At 35.1% G+C, this 20,067-nt stretch overlaps 1 protein-coding gene across 1 annotated transcript in view; it reads right to left on the reverse strand.

Annotated features, from left to right (window-relative positions):
- Positions 1 to 9,875: 9,875 nt before the first annotated feature.
- The window catches only part of LOC145738878 (zinc finger protein basonuclin-2-like), a 42,478-nt gene continuing 32,286 nt past the window's right edge, over positions 9,876 to 20,067 (reverse strand). The window contains exons 2-3 of the mRNA XM_081993994.1: positions 17,989 to 18,224; positions 9,876 to 14,337 (exon numbers count right to left, since the gene is read on the reverse strand). Of these exons, the coding sequence (XP_081850120.1) occupies positions 11,185 to 14,337; positions 17,989 to 18,224 (3,389 nt within the window). The 3' untranslated portion in view covers positions 9,876 to 11,184. The remainder of the gene's footprint in view (positions 14,338 to 17,988; positions 18,225 to 20,067) is intronic.

The following is a 20,067-nucleotide window of genomic DNA, read 5'->3' on the forward strand; positions in this document are numbered from 1 at the left end:
ACTGGCTGATGACATCGGCTTTAGCCTTTATACGCCCTTATCGTGCCTTCATATATATAGTTTCGTAAAAACGCCGTTTTGGCTTTATGACTTTCGCAATCAGTGTTTCTGGTTTTATCCAGGCAATCACGACTTTTGAAAATTTGATAACACGTTCCTTGCTGATGGCAATTCTTCCATCTCAATTCTTATTATACTTTTTAGAGAATAAATGTGTTTTTTTTTTGGTTTTTAGTAATGAAATTTGTTTACCTTACCAGTGATCTGGAAATAACAAAAAGAGATTATAGAAAAGTCTCTCAGACAGTCTCTCGCATCACTGTGACAGTTACTAGGTTTGTTTCAAAATGTAGCTTAAAACTTCTACTTTCTTTTGTCAAGACAGAGTTTTTATGAGAACAACACTAATAACTGAAAAAATCAACATCTATAACACTGATATGCACGCCAAACTTAAATACAAAACTTTAGTATACTCCCACAGATTTTAAAGGTATAGTGCATTCCTCATAAACCCCAACTGTCCCAAAAAGGCTTAATATTTAGATAAATTGCTATAATCGGATTATATAACTCTCTTCAAATTCTTTCTTCTTTATCTATTTCCTTTTCTTTACTGTCATTGCTCTTTCCCTATCTTCTTTAATTTCTTTATTCGTTTCCTTTAAACTGTCACTTTCCTTCTGTTTCTTTAAAATGACTTTCGCAATCAGTGTTTCTGGTTTTATCCAGGCAATCACGACTTTTGAAAATTTGATAACACGTTCCTTGCTGATGGCAATTCTTCCATCTCAATTCTTATACTTTTTAGAGAATAAATGTGTTTTTTTTTTTGGTTTTTAGTAATGAAATTTGTTTACCTTACCAGTGATCTGGAAATAACAAAAAGAGATTATAGAAAAGTCTCTCAGACAGTCTCTCGCATCACTGTGACAGTTACTAGGTTTGTTTCAAAATGTAGCTTAAAACTTCTACTTTCTTTTGTCAAGACAGAGTTTTTATGAGAACAACACTAATAACTGAAAAAATCAACATCTATAACACTGATATGCACGCCAAACTTAAATACAAAACTTTAGTATACTCCCACAGATTTTAAAGGTATAGTGCATTCCTCATAAACCCCAACTGTCCCAAAAAGGCTTAATATTTAGATAAATTGCTATAATCGGATTATATAACTCTCTTCAAATTCTTTCTTCTTTATCTATTTCCTTTTCTTTACTGTCATTGCTCTTTCCCTATCTTCTTTAATTTCTTTGTTCGTTTCCTTTAAACTGTCACGTTCCTTCTGTTTCTTTAAAGTGTCTTTATTTGACACGTGCTAACTTGGTTACTAGGACAGCTAGAAATTTCGTTCAAACGTCAAAATATAGTACGTAGTTTCAGCTTTCTTATATCTTAACACACTTTTCTTTAAAAAAATACAATTAACCGAAATATTTTACATTAAATACAATAGTGTAACTGTACTAAAAATACTGAAGGTGTCACAATTTGAGATTTGAAAACCGGACTAGAACAATGTTGTGCACTTTCCTCCTATATGGAGTAGTAAGTGTCAGACCTAAAATCTCCAGTTATTTTCCTGAAAAATATTTTTCTCCAAGTAGAAATAAAAAAAATACCCTAAAGAAACAAAAATACTTGTTGTACACTAGAATCAACAATTTTGTATCTCACTTATGGTACCTAATGCCACAAATGGCATTTACTTTCATTTATCTGATCTAGTAAATCAGAAAAGAGTGCCATAAAATAACATTAATCATACTAGAAAGTCAAAATTGGAATGGTGTCATGTGAGTCAAGTGACTTAACAGAGAATGATGGTTGAGCTATTATTTTCAAACCACCGTTTATTAAAATATGATTTTTTTTCCAAATTGCAAATTTAAATCATAACAACAACATGGGAAATATTGATGGTAACTAAAAACTGTAACTCCAGGAGAGAAAGGGTGGCACAGTGTTACTTGTTTTCAGTCATCTCATCAAGTGGATTAGCATAACAAAAAACTAATTTTCAAAATTTTTCCGATATTTCCGGAAGTAGTTCCGGTAAATTTTTAGCATAATTCAAATCCAAATTGCCCAACTTTGCTTTAATTTAAACCTCCCTGCATTCCTTCAAAAAACCAGCAACATGGTGGAGCTTGAAAAACGGACACTCTGTATATGGACTTGCTTAGAATGGAATAAGAAAATAGAAGTCTAAACAGTGACACTTCACACAAAACTATCAATAAAAAAAGACAATTTTTTAAAACTGAAGCAACATTTGATCCTAAAAATCAAACATACTAATAACTTGAATCAACATGAAAGAAAAGCAAAGAAGAAATCCTGATTTTTAAGGCTGTCACTTTAAATTTCTTAGTGCCCTTTTGTTGGCGAAGATGACGAAACGAGTAAACGGTTCCCTAAGGAAAAATAAAATGTGGATGGTAAATCCCACAGGAAATACTTACTGACCTTTTATTTTCGATTACGTATGCCCCTACGAAAATTGCAGAATGTATTTTCAATCCTTTAAAAGCTACTGTCCGAGCCATTAAATGTCAAATACTTTATTTTCCATTCAGGTATTACGTTATGAATATTCCGGGACGTTGACCTTGTCGGTTTTGATAGTTTTCGATTTATTTAAAAAGTGAGTTCTAATAGTTTAACCTCAAGTGAGCTTCCCGTTATAAGTACATATTATATAGGGGAGAGTTGGTAATAAACCTTTTCTGACCACAAGATAGATTGTCTTTGAATAACGTACAGTCATTGCGATACTTTCCAATATTGCTTTCCTCCAGAATAGATAAGGGTTGAAACGTAACAACAAATCCACCCCCTTTTATTGTCTCGGTCTTTTTATTTATTTGCATTTGGATGTGGTCTTAACATTAGCATTTTCCGTAAATTTTCGAAGTCGAACGTAATGTTGCCCAACGTTTTAGGTAAATTGAATGCAATCCGTTTGGTTGAGGATTAAAAGTGTTAAACTGCCATTTGGCTGCTGGCCTAATGCATTAGGGTATCTAGTTTTGTGCTTTATTTAAATAACGAACCTTTGCTTGGTTTTATCTGAATTGCTTTGATATGTAATAAAAGTGAAGAGCGCTTTAAGATTAATTGAAACTTTTCTACTCCAACTGTAAATGCATATAACCGGTCAACTTACTGGAGCAATAAAATTATTAAACAGTTTTTTTTATTAAATTTTGTGTTACATATTTTAATATACAGGGTGTTTCATAAATATGTTTACTTACTTTTTAACTGAGTGTGCTCTCTTAGCATCTTTGTTGTAAAATACGAAAACTCATATAACTGGTAATTTACTTTAAGATTCATATGGGTTTCACAGCATTGGACAATCTTCTACTTCTAATCACAAGTTTCTTCATCTGCATACATAATTGAAAAACACACTGTACATATATGATGGATGAACTAAAGGGCATAAGATTATTGAGTGAGAAGGTGATTCGTCAAATTCAGTATTCTTCTCAAAACTTTCGTCTGTTTGGACAATGGCTGGAATCCTCGAAGGATTTGCGACAAAGAGGGTGCGAAACAATGAAAAGGAATATAGCAGGAAAAACCGGGAACAAAGTTCTTGATACGTATAAGATATACTTTTTCATCAATAACTCGGTATCGCTCCCATGAAATATGGAACTGCGGTTATGGATTGATATAAATATCTAAGATCAAAGAATTCCTTTGGATATGTGTTACCTTTTTTTGCAGCCAATTTGCATGTGTATTCGAAGCAATGATAATGACACTGGCTCACGATAAGTTAAAATTCCGTATCACTGCAGTTTGAAACCCCGAATTACTCAAGCGGTTGGAAATTATGTATCATTGTCGAATGATTATCAATGCAAAACTGAGGTATTAAATAACGTCTTTTTGTTTAATCCGTGATTATAAGGGACCACGCGGATTTTTGTCGGTGAGTGCGACTCGACATAGCTATTTGGAGAATAATGATAGACCTTTTACTGGGGTTTCAACGCAATTAATGCTCGAACGGAAGGTGCATGCGTAAAATTTGCAAATCGTTTGCAATTTTACACCGCAACAAAAAATTCATAGGTCTAAATTTGAAATGGTAATCCCGAGTTCAGGGCCCTCACCGAGACAAATTACCGGAAAACAGTTAATTAAATAAAAGGACTTTATAAATTTATTAGCTACTCGAATCTAAAAGTAATTAAATACATGTGTATCAAGTAAGTCACGGTATTACTTTATGGTTGACGTGCTGAAATGGCGATGTTATCTATTTAGAATTTATTGGGTTCTCCATGTTTATTTCCCTAGAACAAACGACTAAGCGTGACCCTAAGCCGCTGCTAAATGCTTCGACACTAATTGTGCAGGTATTCGAAGATGAATGTTTCTAAGGGTTTTCACATTAACGTTTATCCCTTCCTTGCTTTAGTAAAATTCACTATACGTTTGCAAGATCCTGGCTAAACTGCTTATAAGTCTATATTGTACTCCCGAATCAATTGATCAACCAAAACTTTAACCATTCAAACTCACTCACTAATTATCTAGACGCTCCAGATCTACTCTTAGTTTTGAAGATGTTGACAGTAGATAAAGCAACAAAATATAATTGGACTGTAAATTGAATTAGCATTACACAGTTGCAATTCTACATTTGAATCATTTGGATAACAGTGACTTCCGGTTATATTTTGTGATTTAGATTTAATAAGATCTCTAGGTTCTACGTTTTAGACAATTCATAGAAAGAATGCATGAGACATAACTGGAATTATATAGCGGAAAAAAATGCCTGAATAAGTTATAACCCTTGTTGATGGCATTCATAAAGACTCTTAACTGCCTACAAATCAAAACTGGTTAAATATGTGTATTAACTGGTAGACAATTCAGTTTTATGATTGGCAGAAACATTTCATATCCATTTTACTGCCTTTAGTAAAAAAGAACACCTCAAAGGGCTTTCTAAGTAGTTTTCTGCGATTGGTCCAATGCCTTATTCCAAGTAGAAACATTTTACCTAACCTAACCTAAAATTTTGAAGAAAAGGGTAGTCTGTCTGTCTTTGTTGGGGGCCTAATTCTTGAAAGTAGGGAACGGAATTCTCAAGAGAAGTGTTGATAGAATGTGACAGAAGAAGCTGACACTTGGCGGCTTCTGGTCACATTCTACAGGACTTTCTCTTGATAATTCCCTTCCCTCGTTTCAAGAAAACGCACCCAGGCCATTCGGAGGAGATGGGGTTGTGTTTGGTTCTAAGCCATACCTCCACCTCCATGCTATGCAGTGTTTTTAAGAAAAGGGTAGCAGAATGTGTTAAAATGATTGTGCCGGCTAATTGTTCAGAATTTTCAATAGAAGAGTTACTTAGTTCTTTTTTGCTAGTTCTTATCTCTCACCACATCAAAAGACATTGTTGGGTTTGTTTTCGACTGTTTTCTGTGTTCTGCCGTTGTTTTGTTTTTAAATTCTCTGAAGACGGTGGTAGATTTTCCACCGGACGTCAGTGGACAAACTTCAGTATAACGAGTTTAGCTATGTCTTTCCAAAACACTGTGTATTCAGAGATCATTTATTTGCACTCTAGTTGTAATTATAATCAATTTAGAACAAATTTCACACAAATAGAAAATGTTAATGCAAACTACAGCGGTTGGTTGAGTAGAAAGATGCAGATCTTCAAATTGTACCGTTCCACAAAACTGAAATTTGAAAAGTCTCCGGGCTTGTAAGTCCAGATCGTTTGGAAGAAGATCTTGGTTCATTTAGTATTTTGTTATATACCCATATAGTTTCGTCTTTTTCACTCTCATGTGCCACATCATATCTTTGGTTTACTTCTAACATCCCTTTTTCTTTTCTTCTGTCTATCCCATTCTCATGGTTTCTTATAATTAAACGATTTTTATTAACAAAATAGTTTCGACAAAATCCATCCAAAATTTTTGGGTGTTGATGAAAGGTACTAATCTCCAATATGCATGGGAGAGTTTTTTTCCATAAAATAGTCAACACTTGGGGGTCGTTATCTGTGAAATCGAACAAATTGTGTTTAACATGCACACACGCTGGGTAGGGGTTAAATTAGGGATTGAACGTGCCACTACCCCAAGTCACTTCCTGAGCACCTGGTTTATCTATAGGCCTATCATTAACACAATGTCGCATATTAATCACACTGGCTCGTTAATATAAGTGGCATGAAATAGGGCGTTAAATGCGTATGAATATATATGCGCAAGGTAGTTTTCTTTGAATTTGTAGACCTAATGTCTAGCTGACCCGAGGGCGATCCTCAAGATGACTATTTATGGTTAAATCACAATTAATTTTCAAAGACATGTCGAAAATTATATGTAATTTAACAAATTATTAATTGCTATATTCCCAGAACCGCACCGTTGACCCTTGTCAAAATCTGGCCGCTGGTCACACCGTGTTATTAGCGTGTCACACAAGTTTCACCTTTTCAGAGAACTATCTGCGACTGGACAAAATTAAAAATCCGATTTTTTTCGGACAGTCTGTATAAAATAATCTATCTAGTTGGTGGACTCGCTGCCTTAAGACGTAAATGGCGATTAATTAAAGTAAATGAGTTATTATATTAATAGCTTTCCTGAGTAGTAAGTTTGAAAGTACGTCACTGTTTCTTCCGTGTTTCTCAAGCAACAAAGAAGTTTTCGTATACTGCACCATCATTAACGAGTAATCTTAAGGTATAAGATATAGCTTAGCCCTTGTCGGACTCGTTGGCAAGGCAAAACGAAACAATTAAGCCGAGTTATTAATTACTGGTCAAGCCAAACAATTATTTGGCCGATTAGCTAACAAAGTGTTATAAAACAATAACTCTTTATAGAAAATTAAAACGGATTCAGTCAGTATCCAGTGGTGATTGGAAATGAATACGGCCCCCTGGGGCAGAACCTCGCATGCCCCCTCCCCGCGCAGTAAGTCACACAAGCTCATTATTTACAGGGCTGCGGGCCCCTTTGCCAAGACGGGCCTACGTAGCCCCCAAGGTCACCGAACGGATCGCTTCATTTGAATAGAACACACATCAAAGTCGTTGATACAATATTTCATTACATTATTGATGGCGCCTAAAATTTAACTTAGGCTTTTTCAGCCCGCATTTTAATTGTCTTTCGAGCCCTCGAGGTATGTGTTAATTTTGATACCAATTAATTCTTTTCTAGATCCACTGCAACTACTTGAACATGCTTTGAAAGTTAAATTGATAAATTAAATTTGTTGTCTCAGATCCTCTGTGATTACCGTGATTAATTCGGATTAAAGCTTCGTGACGTCCTTGAGGCCCCCTTACTATAATTAAAAAAAGCTAACTTAGTCTGATGGTTAATTGCATATATTGTATGTAATCACACGAAAAATTCAGTTCACACTCATTATTTAAGAATATTTTTTCGAAGTTGATACAGTGCAGGGTAGTTTCTAATTGTCCCATCAGGTAATGCAGATTGGAGAGGGTCAGGCAATGGTTGACAATTTTGACTATCGTCGATAGTGTGACGTACTTTAGTTTTGTGAAATCATCATCATCATTCTCAGCGTGTTTCGGTCCATCTTTGGACATATATGCTTCTTCAAGCTATTTCCATCCAGTTCTGTCAGCTGTTCTGCTCATCTATTGAACTCCCACTACTTTCGTCCGAATATTGTCCTTCCACCTAGTCTTTGTTCTTCCTGGGTTTCGATCACTTTCCTTGTCCATCTATTGTCCTCCGTTTTTATGAGATGTCCTGCCTATTTCCATTTTAATCTTGCTACGTGTTTAGCAATGTTAGTTACATTTTCTGGCGGATCATTCTCAGCATATTTCGTTCCATCTTCCTTTGTGCAATTTTTAGTGTGTCCATGAATTTGCTGTTTAGTATCCACGTTTCTGCGGTACAAGTTAACGTTGTTAGGACACATTGGTTGAAAACTTGGGTTTTGAGGTATTGTGGAAATTTGGTCTTAAATACATTATTGAGTCTTTGCAATTAGCTGATTCAATTGCCTATTAGCTGTTCCAAAATGTAGAAAGACTTCAAGAAGATCTTTCCAGTTGGTTCTTATTCAATTTCTCTTAGTTACTACACTCTAAAAATGCTGATGTTTTAGCCAGACGCTCTCAAGGAGCCACGGCCAGTAAAACAGTTGTGATTATAAGAACCTAAAATGTACAAGGAATACACAAAATAAAAAATAAAGCACTCACTGAAACTAAGAAAAAGAGCAATGTAATAAAATATCTGTCAGATTATATTCTGTCTGATTCTCGAAAAAGCTGGTGAGGTCAGACATTCTCTTACTAATGTCAAATAGTACTAGTAGTACTTTAGTACTATCGATCAATCTCAGAAATATGTACGTGATTTTATTCGTAGGAATGGACTTTATCACATGATGGTCAACTTTCGAGAATCGGACTCTGCACATCACTGGCAAACCAAGGAAATTGAGATGAGATTCTATAGAGGATTTAAGTACAGAAAGTATCCAGCAGAGAAGAGAGAAGTAATGTAGAGAAGGAACGTCAAACAATAATGGTCATAGCATTTTTAATCATACATTCATGATAGACATAACACCAATATACAAAATAAATGCAAGGAAGTCGACTGTTCCATGGCTGGTCCAAGATCTGCAAAAATATGGAACTGAATTCGTTTCCTAAGCACATCTAATCTAACAAAGCTAGCAGAATTTTCTTAGCTATTTGAAAGAACTTCTTGGTGGATAACATTCATTCATTCACTAGAAAGGTGATAAAGATGATTTCTCAAATTAGAATCTTGATCACCAGTACTGCACTAATGAGTTAGAGACATAATAGAGCGGAAGGTATGGTTCTAACGAAATAAGAGAGCTATTAGGATTTTGGATTGGACTCACTAAAGCAGTGGAGAAGCTCATGTAACGGCATGGGGTAGTATACTAAACAATAACGAAAAAATGATACTATTCTATTTTGCAGACCACCAGGTGATGGCAATCGTCCAAGATAAAGAAGATTTAGAATTAGTGACAACACTTTTTAGAGCATACGAAAAACATAGACTTATCGCTACCATTAATCAAAAATCAAATTCTTATTCATTCGGAAACCTAACATTAGTCAACAACGTTGAAATATCCATGACAAATCAAGAATGGGAGGAATTGCAAATGAAAAAATAAGAGAAATCATGTAAGTAGAGAAACCTTCAAAGAAGATAGCTGACATGATACGGACGCATAGAACGAATGACTGATGACCAGAATTCTAAACTAATTATGATATGGACTTCCTATTGAAGGAATAAAAGAAGAAGACTGAAAGTAGAATACATTCAGGGAAGTGGAAACCCAAAAAAGACTCAAGAAAAATCAGAATTATGAATAAAGTTCCTAAAACAGTAATTCACATGCTCCATAAAATATAATACCGAAGTGGGTAGAATTAGGCCAACGACCATAACGTCCTAACCTAATTTTTGCCAAATTCAATATAACATGACTCTTAATTTACTTTCCAGAAGCTGAGAACTTTGCACAAATTATTAGTTAGACAGAACTTTTCAGTGGTGAAGCCTTTTCATTTCCAGCAAAATGAAAACTTCCTTCAGAAAAAAACACAGTTTATTTAAACTTTAGTAAAAGTAATATTTTTTTAAATTTGTGCTAGATATTTTAAAAAGGTCCTTTTTACAGAATTAAATTTTGTAAAATGAACAGTTCTAGTATGAATTCTTCTTAAGAGGATCACTTCAGTTCCAAACTAACTTCAACATTAAAGCTGTTGACCTCCTGTGTCTTACCTTATATTAGAACTATTATAACTAAATAAACAGGTAGAAATAAGACACTTTTAAGGAAGTTTTAAGAGAGCTATATTTTATCATCATAGCCAAAGGCAATACATTTTTTTTCTGTACATGATGGGTGCAATAACAAAAAAAAATCATCAGTTAAACAGTGTCAAAAAAAATATTTTTTTAACCCGGACTAAAGCTTCATTTTGACACAGTTAGCACCATAGTACAAAATTATATACCCGTGAATTGCTCCTGCTTGCAATAAGTGATGGTTTTGCGTAATGGGTTAAAGAATTATTTTTTTTAATACACCCGAATATCGACTTTACAAAAATAACAAATAAATAACACTTTAAGAAAAATAAAATTGCTTACAGGTCGTATACGTTAAGAACGTCATTTAGAGTCCTTTTAATACAATATTTACATTTGTATATGAAGAGGCAAGATATATATAATGTTATTGCACATTTTAAATATACACTTTAAATATATATACAGTGTGTCCTGAGAAATTAACGCTACGTAAATTTTTGAGTTGTGATCAAGCAAAAGTTTCTCAGAATACGCTCTAAAGGGATAATAAATAGGTAACGTATTTTAATCTACATGGGGACATATATTGTATATGGGTTATTATTTTTTAAGCTGATAGTACGTAATGCAGAATTAAAACTCCTTAGCAGTAAGTTGATAGTTCTAAGTGAACTTCACAGAAACTGGCCTTGAGATGGAGAATATTTAATTCTGCATATAACCTGAAGACTTTCATCACAAATGCTATTAAGATGGCTTATAGGTAAGCCATACGCACATTAAAAGCGATATTTGATATACAACATAATTTTCCTTTAGGTTTATAGTATAATATCCCGTAATGTAGGTATAATTCTAACCCGTTAAACGTATAGGGACCAATTTGTGACATGTGCCTATACTAGTGTAGATTTTAAGTTCATTTTTATTACAAAAAATGAGCAACTTGTCAATCTATTAGATGAACATTACCTGATACATCACATAATACTAGAGATCACTAACTACCATACACATATTTACCAAAAAAAATGAGTATTTCTCGTGACTGGCTTAAAAATTTACAATACAGTTTTTGTACATTGATAATAAATTAAGGAAAGCAACTGGCTTAGGGTGTATATATTTATATAGTATATTTAACTACAAAACACGGACCACTCAAGCTAAACGCCATTAACCAGAGCATTTCATAGTTAAATATTAACGGTTAAAATATTACAATTAATCTAGAAATCACATTTCAAACTTTTTAATAAGTACATCAACAGACCAATCACCACCAAGGAGGTATATATCTCGAGGCAAGTCTGTAGTTATAACGTCACGACACGTCAGAATCTTTTTTCGCATGTAATGACTCGTTTTCGGAGTGAATGTTTCTGCGCGTTCGAGACATAAAAACTTTTGGACATCCTACAACAGTACATTTGAACATCTCTGACAAATGCTCCTTCTCACAATGTTCTTTGAGTTGACCTGGTGCTGGAAAATTACTTCTGCAAAACCGGCAGGGCAAGTTTCCTTCCTTGTCAGGAGTGGGGCTGTCTTCTTCTATGCAGTGGATATACTTTACTGGACTGGCTGAAGTAATTGAAGAAGGAGGTGGAGAAGATACGGGAGAACTAGAAGTAGAAGATCGTTCTTTGTTTGCTGATGTTCCTTTAAATTGCCCAAAATGACTAAAATTTCCTAGAGGAAATGGCAATACCCCAAGAGGTGGAGGTAGTACTAATGGAGGAGGAGGAATTCTATCTCCGTTAATTACAAGTTGATCTAAGTTGGGAGGTAGAGGGTGGGTTTTAAAAACTTCGTCAGCGTATAATCTCGCTAGAAAATCATTGTGTAGTGCAGGATTTGCGTTCCAAGACAATCCAGGATTGCTTTTGTCAGACGAAGTAGATAGTAATTTCCTATGTAAATTTAAATTAGCGCTGTGTCTGTCTCGGCTTCTTTTTGAAGGAAATGCTGCATTGCATCCATCGACATTGCACTTGTGCATAAGTTTCAAGTGCACATTTTGATAATGAGTCTTTACCCCAAAATGATTTTGGAAAATTTTTCCACAAGCTGTGCAGCGCCTTGGGTTGTCTTTATCAATAGGTACATCCATTGTGGTAATAAACTGGCCGTTGTCGAAATGTCCATACAACTGATTTTGACTATTTTCGTCCGGACTTTCACCCCCAGTACTACTACCAGCTGAAGAAGCTTGCGATCGAGCCGGACTGGGTGGTCCCCCGCCCATCATAAACCCCATTGGAGGGAACTGACTACCAGGATTGCCTAGCTCCAGGTGAAATCCTTTGGACATCCACTCATTAAAATTTCCGTGGGATAGGCTTTCCAAACGTCGTAAAACGTTAGATGAGTCAAAAGACTCATCACTTTTGTTGCTCTCTACTGAACTTGCTGGACGATCTTCAGTTTCTTCAGAGGGGTCGTATTCGGGATTGACCTTTTCCTTTTTTATTTTGTCGTTTAAAAAAAGGGGTGCTAGAGAAGTTTTGATACCGGTGTCAACTTTCTCCGGTTCATTGGCATTAACGTCTGGGCTCCGCTTTCCCAGATCTAATGGTAAATCACAGTCTTCTTCCTTCTTGATGTCGTTCTTTGCATCTAGCCTCAATCTTGATTCAGCCAAACGTTCAGCAAAAACGTCATTAGAAGAGTCCCCATCGCTAGTATTATCCTCTTGAATTGGAGCTACAGTGCACCTAGTTGGGTTTTGGCTTTTTCTCTTTCTTTTACTAGTTGGTACACTATTGGTGTCATCCCGTTGATTATGGTTAATAGTTAAAGAGCCCTCATTACTATCATTGTTACTTAAAGCTTCTTCATCTCCATCTGACACTGACATTTTCTTCCTTTTGGATGGCATGCTGAAGTCTTCAGGTTGATCCGATGGACTGGGTGGCCTCATTGGTTCCTTATTAGGACTAGGAGACTTTGGAATACTTTCTGGTTCAACTGACGGTTTACTTGAAGTTTCTGTTTTATTTGAAAGATCACTAGGTTCAACTTCTGATGTGCTGTATATCTTTTCAGGAGTGACGTCTTCGTAATCATCACCTCCTACTACCACTATACCTTCCTCGTCATCATCGTCTTCTGAGTGGATTTGACTAGAGGAACTTAAAGCCACAGCACTAAAATCTTTAACGTCGTGATTTTTGCTGTCTTCTAAGCCACGATGTATGCTTAAATCTAGCGTTGGTTTAAAGTCCATTCCAGCTAGTGGGTGGTATTTCATATCAGGTGGTGGAGTGAGAAGAGGGAAGGGTCCAAATGGATTTAGTGGATTTAAAGCAGCGGCAGCTGGAAGGGGAAGTCCAGTTTGGGGAGGGATTAAAATAGGGTGAGATTGAGCGCTTCTACCATCATGAGGGGAAATTTTTCTTCTAAGATGTGGAGAATGCAATTTGGGGTTAGGGTTAGCACTGTGTCTATTTCGCGATCTCCTGGAACTGAACATCATGTTGCAGCCCTCTACTGTACACTTATGCATCTCCCGTAGATGCACTGCTGAAAAGTGTATTTTCAACGCTCCTTTATCGCAGAAAGTCTTTAAACAAACGTTACACTGCACTCGTTTCTTTCCAGTAGCTGGATTAATAAATTGGGTACCTAAATTTAAGGGCAGCCCTGGTGATCCCCATTGACGTTTTGTAGGTGTAGAAGGTTTGCGCCCCGGTAACATTCGCGGATGTTTTAAGGTTTTTAGAGAGTCTCTATCGCGGCTGAGGTTCAAAGCACTGTGAGAATTTTCGTCAGCATCATCATCTTCATCACTATCATTATTTCCCATAAAGTGATCAGCACTTGAAGGTGATTTGCTTCCGCTAGAAAGTCTAGCGGACATTAGACTAGGAAATGAGGAAGCTACTAAGCTGGCTGCTGCTACAGCCATAGCAGGTGAATGGTGACTCAAAGAAGTGGGAGGAGGAGGTAAGCAGTTAGACAGAGATGTTGATATGCTCAAATTAAGTCCCATTGATTCGTTCTCGGATGGAAAACGTCGTCCTATATCAGGGCTGACGCGACTGGGGAAGGTTGGAAGTCCTGCTGAGCTCAGTTTGCGATAATCAAATGTCATGTTCTGTAGCCTGTTGAGGGGGCTACTGGATAAACTAGCTGCGGTGGTACTAGGAGGAAGCTGACTCATAGAAACTGAAGGCATTTTTAAAAATCCCAGAGGGTGCTTTTGATTAGGAGACATCACGTGGGGTTGCGAATGGAAGACGGCCGAAGGAACGGTCGGTGGTGATAGGCGACGACTTGGAGACATCGCCCGATGGTGAGGAGAGCGATGATTCTCCAGACGCTCCAGGGTGCGATCCTGAAGGGCCTGCTGTGCTAGAATTAATTGCTGCGTGATTGCTCTGGTTTCACCAAATCTGAGGAATTGTTGGAGGACCAGCGGCTCCTCCTCTGGATTACAGATGCTCCATCGGTCCAGAGTGCTGCAGTTTGGCTCCTGTAAAAAAAAGATTCCTTTATAAATGGCAGAGTAGCTTCATCTACTAAGTGCTTGATAAAAGCTGATCTGGTTTTAAATTGGTTTACCAAACCTCAAAATATATCTGGCTATTCAAAAGAGAAGGTCGACACAGACTGTATATTTTACATACGCGTTGTATAAAAATATACTTTCGATTCGATAACGCTAACGTTCTTGTTTAGAAACGAAGTCTGCAGAATGTCTCCCGTGCGTCCATAAATAAACGGGGTGATAGTCACCTGCCCCTCTCAGCCTTAATCTATATCAAACAAACAGCCAGTGTCTATTATAGGACTACAATTAAACTATCCTATTTATATATGAGTCATTAAACTTGCCTACCTCATTTCATATTCATATATGTTAATTTCATTCATGTTTAATAGTAATAAACTAAAACACACAAACGGATTTTGCATGAAAAGCTGAGAAGAAAAACACATCTTTGCAGGGTAAGTGCAACAGATCTGGAGACAAATTTTTATGTAAACTTTGCTGACTCTTATACAAAATGGCGGCTAAACAATCCCTCAAATTCGAGTTATTACAATTCTGTATATTCTGTATAGTAACATAATTCAATACTTTGATGAAAATGATATTGTTATTTCTGAAATGATTGTAAAAAGCTGTATGGTGGGCTTAGTAAATTAACAAAATATAGATTTGATTTACAAAGCTAAAATAAGCAAATGGAGTAGTATTAGAGCTAAATGCGAAATACAAAGTTTTGTTGGAAAATACTGCTTTGAGTGAGTGATTAAAGCACAATTTAATTTAATACAAACCAGTAAGTAATGAATATATGACTGGTAAAATTATGAAAAAGTTTTGTATTCAGAATTAATTCCGTGATTCAGTGATCTGAAATTTACAAACTGTTCGAAGTATAAAAAACAGAAGATATTTCTCAAACATATCAGTTTGATACAGAATGATTAATTATTCTGTAGAGCTACCTTAATAGTCCTACAACATCACAAATTGTCTTTTTAACACCTAATCACACTGACGTAATGTAGACATTGAATGAACATACACCACATGGCACTTACATAAATTTTATGTGCACAAACAACATTTTTACTTTCTCCAAGTTATCTTCTTAACTACACAAAAATGACTGTTTCTAGCAGAAATTATTAGCATTCGGTTTGTCGTAAAGTATGCAATTTGAAGACTTCCAGGTTAAAAATAATTATTATCTATCAAAAGTATATAAGGTCAAAAGGTGTCGTGCAAAACGTTATGTAAATAGTCGTAAAGATAAGAACCACATTTTGAAATATGTTTTCTCATTATTTTAATAAGAAATCGATACAAAAGAAAATTGATATATTTAAAAATGATGCACATGATCGTCATTTCATGACTGTAATTTAAACCAACATTTGGTTGATCACTTTAATTATTACAGGGAAAATTTGTTTAAAATTAAGTTAATAAGGTGTGGAAAAAATGAATATATTAATCAATGTTGCCAACAAGGGAAATCACCACATAACATGGTATAAACAGGCCTAAAATTCTATGGTTGACAGACAAATGACTGACATTTTGTTGATTTGCTTTATTTGTGGGTAACAAAGGTTGGTAAGGACTACTTTGGCATAAAAGTTACAGAAAAAGCTTGATATAATGCAGTTGTTTAATAACAATGTTTGATAGAAGTGAATCATAACAATTAAGGGATTTTTGAAGTTAAAAATTTTAATTCTAGAGCAATTGGCTTGTGGCAGAGATGATCAAGTATTTTTTTAAAATGGCAGTGTGAAATTAAAGCATTTTAGGATAGGGTAGGTTAGACTAAATCAGGGGACAGGAACATGTAAAGCATTTTGGAAATGTAAACATGGAACATGTAAAATCCACTTAAATTGATCTTTAAAGCATCAAATTTCGTTAAAATCTCGTAAAAATAAATCAAGTAATAATTTCCTTAATATAACCGGAAACTGAATCATAATATGAGCAGTTTATAACATTTTAAAGTGAAAAAGTTTAAAATTGACAGCATTTTTTCAAAAAAAAATCACTAAAAACAACTTAGAAAAAGAGTTAGGGTGGAGATATCAACAGTCAATTAGGCCAGTAACCCTGCAAATGTGTTTTTAAGCAAGTTTGGCGCAAACCTAGATATTAATATGATTTCAGGGTTTAAAAAATTGTAAACACTGTAATAATTGAAGATGGTAAACCGATCTGGAGTATTTGGAAAATTTTGCAGCAATTACAATACATCAAACATCGTTAAAGGGATAATTATTATTTTCCTAACAGTAATAGAATGGATAATAAGGCAATTTCAACTAGTTACAGATGAAATCACAGCTATTCTTAGCCGTGCAATTTGAAATAAACCATAAATGCATTTACAGCTAATTCTATCACACTATGACCTAGTGTTAATTGACAGTTGCAGTTGAAATTTTTGTGATTAGACATCAAATTTAAGGCAATCGCTCTAATAAATTTTGTTGATCAACATCAACTTCAAACTCAATTTACTAACTAAATGTTACAAAGGTTTGTGTTTTTGAAGTTTTTTTTTGGAATATTGGCCAAAACAGGAACACAATTGCTATGGTTGTTTAACCAAAGTTTTTTACGTTTAAAGTGTGTTAAAAATGCCAAAAATGGTGTCATTATCTTCAATCTAGCAAAATTACATTTTTATAATTTGTGATGACAATTTTGCATTGTTTAAACATTATGGTTGAGTGTGAATATTTCTGGTATTAATTTATTAAGTTTAAACATAATTAATAAGAAAAATTTGATGTAGTAATAGTGTGCCTTTTGTGGTAAATTTCTAAGATGTAAACCTAGAAAGTGCATTAAACTGGTGGCCGGGTGCACTACACTGTAAAAATGTGAATGTATTTTTCTTAACTTTTACTTTTCAGATCTTAGCACATTATGTGATGTAGTGTTTTTTCACTCTGACAGTTCACCCTTATGTCAATCAAGTAAAAAAGCAAAATTAAATTCAGTTAAAATATTAAATATTTTTTTTAATAATTATATTAGGTACACCTGCTATTTACATAAAACAGCATTAAAAATATTTTCATAATAATTTTACGTCCCAAAAATGGGGGACATTATGTCAGTGCTCATGAAAATTTCAGGACGCGTCCGCATAATTTAATTTTCAGGCCTAAAATGACCGGCTATGCTGGTAATCAAAAATTTGGGTTAATTACAAAATCCACAATACCCTGCGGTTATGTAAGTAGGATTAAAGTAAACAACGTAATATCTTGTGCACCGTCCGACTTGTGTTTCTTCCGTCGGTAAGCAATCTGTGTATGCTTAAGCATTATCACTTTTTTGGCGAATGTTACGTTGCCAGCGGAATGCTTAAATGCTTATTTGTATGAAATCATTAAATTTCACTTTTGATTTGTTGCACACGAAATTTTAGTGTGTTTTATAGATTAATTTGTAGCTACTACAGTAGCAACGCTATCGTGCTTTGTTAGAAGTTATGATACGATGCGTTTGCTCTTCTTCAGAATTGTTGACATAGAAGATTTTTAACTATAACTGGATTGACATTTAAAGTGCATTTTAAGCAGTTTTTTTCAGAATAGATAATTCAGTAGAAAAAAGAAGATGACTAACCTGCAAGATATATCCTCTAGCGTAATCGTCAATGGTCCAGCCAAATCCATGCAGCACTTGAAACACTTCTTCTTTTCGAAGCACAGAAAACAATCGGTCGAGAAGAATTTTAAGGCGAATCGGCAACGCTTGACATCCGTACAAGATTAAACTAGCTATGTCGAATGTTACATTCACATGCACCGGTTCAGGAGCACTGGTATTGAAGAGATGTCGCAGGCCCAACTTGTCCAATGCTGTAACAAAGGTGGGGGTAATTCACAGCGTGCGCACTAAAGAGGGCGGGGCTAACTACAAGGGGGGGTTGACAAAGGTGGACGCGAAGTATATAGGTGACGATACCCCTTCACAGGGACACTCTGCACCCCCTCTGTGTGATTTTGCTGATGCTAAGACTTGCATAGAGCGGTGATGTTATTCTATAGTTCGAATTAGTTCATTCGCCTTGCGCTCTCTGCATGCCTCCCATCGCCTTAATATGACTACAAATCAGTTGTTAATTACTTCTGACCCAGACAACTACAACTTGCAACTCAATAATCTAATAACAAAAACTGCAACTCACTTTTCTAGCAAGTTTTCAGAACATGACCATAAGCACCCAGAGGTCAAATACTCGGGTTTTTTAAACATTAAGCATCCACTACTTTTGTCACCAATTTTTTTTTGCATATAGATTACGGCTTCTATAATCCAGAGAAAAAAGAAAAATTGCGGTAAAATCACAATTTTCTTCAAAAAACTCCTATAAAAATTCAAAAATTTACAATAATTTGGTGGAGGAACCACAATTTCCAGAGATGTAGAAGCGGTAATTTTCGAGTAGGAAAATTTCCATTTTTGGAATAATTTAAGACATCTAACCGCTATTTGCACCGTCGTACTTTAAGCATAGCTTAAGTAAAGTGTGGTTTAGAGTGTGACTTTGTTCACCTGTACTGTCACAGTCTGACCCACACTTAAATTAATCTCGGCTTACAATTAAACTTTATTTGAATTGATATTGGATTGTTGTACAATAATTATTATAATAAAAAAACGAATTATTTTTGAATTTTCAGATTTTCCATTTTTTTTCGAAAAATTACCGAAAACTTTCTGAAAAATGTTGTATACCTAACCTCAACACTTTTCAAAATAATATGAATTTTGCAAAAAGGATTATTTATAAATTTATCCCTTCTGGGCAACACATTCCCGGTATAAAATCTTTAATTTTTCGGTAGTATGACATTTCTACTATATATGGTATACAGGGTGATCAAAAGACAATTTCAAGGGCTACAAATTGGTATATTAAACCACCCTGTAACTGTCAAAATAACAGAGTTATGGGCTGTCACAGTAAATACTGTCAAAATCGAACAACTCAGTTTATAACTCACTTATTCGACGTTTTAGGTAAAAACGCTATACAGGGTGGTTAAAAGAGAATTTCAAGGGCTGCAAATTGGTATATTGAACCACCCTATAATTGTCAAAATAACCGAGTTACTGACAATACAATGAAGTAGTTTACAGGGCGATTCAATAAATTTTTTAACATCCTTGTAATTTTCATTTTATACAAAAAATACCAAATATGAATCTTGTAGATATTTGCATATTCCTAGATAATCCATCAGTATACAGGGTGTCCCAATTTGACCAACAAACCAAACTTATAATTTTTTATTCGATTTTTGGAATCTACGTCAAATTCTAGGCCTACTTGATGTACAATGTTTGTATCGATATTTAATTGTTTTTGCTCTAGCAGCCTTACTTTGACCACTTCGAAAGCAAAAATTCCCAATTTGAGCGAAATTTTGGTGCACTTTTCCAGAAAATCGTCCATAACTCGCTCATTTGAAACACTCTGTATAAACACACTGTATAACAAAAGAAAGCTAATGAACGGGGCTATCCCGTGACGTTGAGCGAGCACTACTATGTTGTCCCGTTTAGCCGCTAGAGGGCGTCAAAGTTGACTCGTTTTTTGCAGTTTCAGGTTAGAGGTCTCAAATAATTTACCACAAATGCAAATTTAATGGAAAAATTTCCATAAATTTAATTTTCCGGAAATTTTACCTCCCTGAA

The sequence above is a fragment of the Ips typographus genome, linkage group LG16, assembly GCF_016097725.1.
Source record: "Ips typographus isolate SLU linkage group LG16, UJ_Ityp_2.0, whole genome shotgun sequence".
NCBI lineage: Eukaryota > Metazoa > Arthropoda > Insecta > Coleoptera > Curculionidae > Ips > Ips typographus.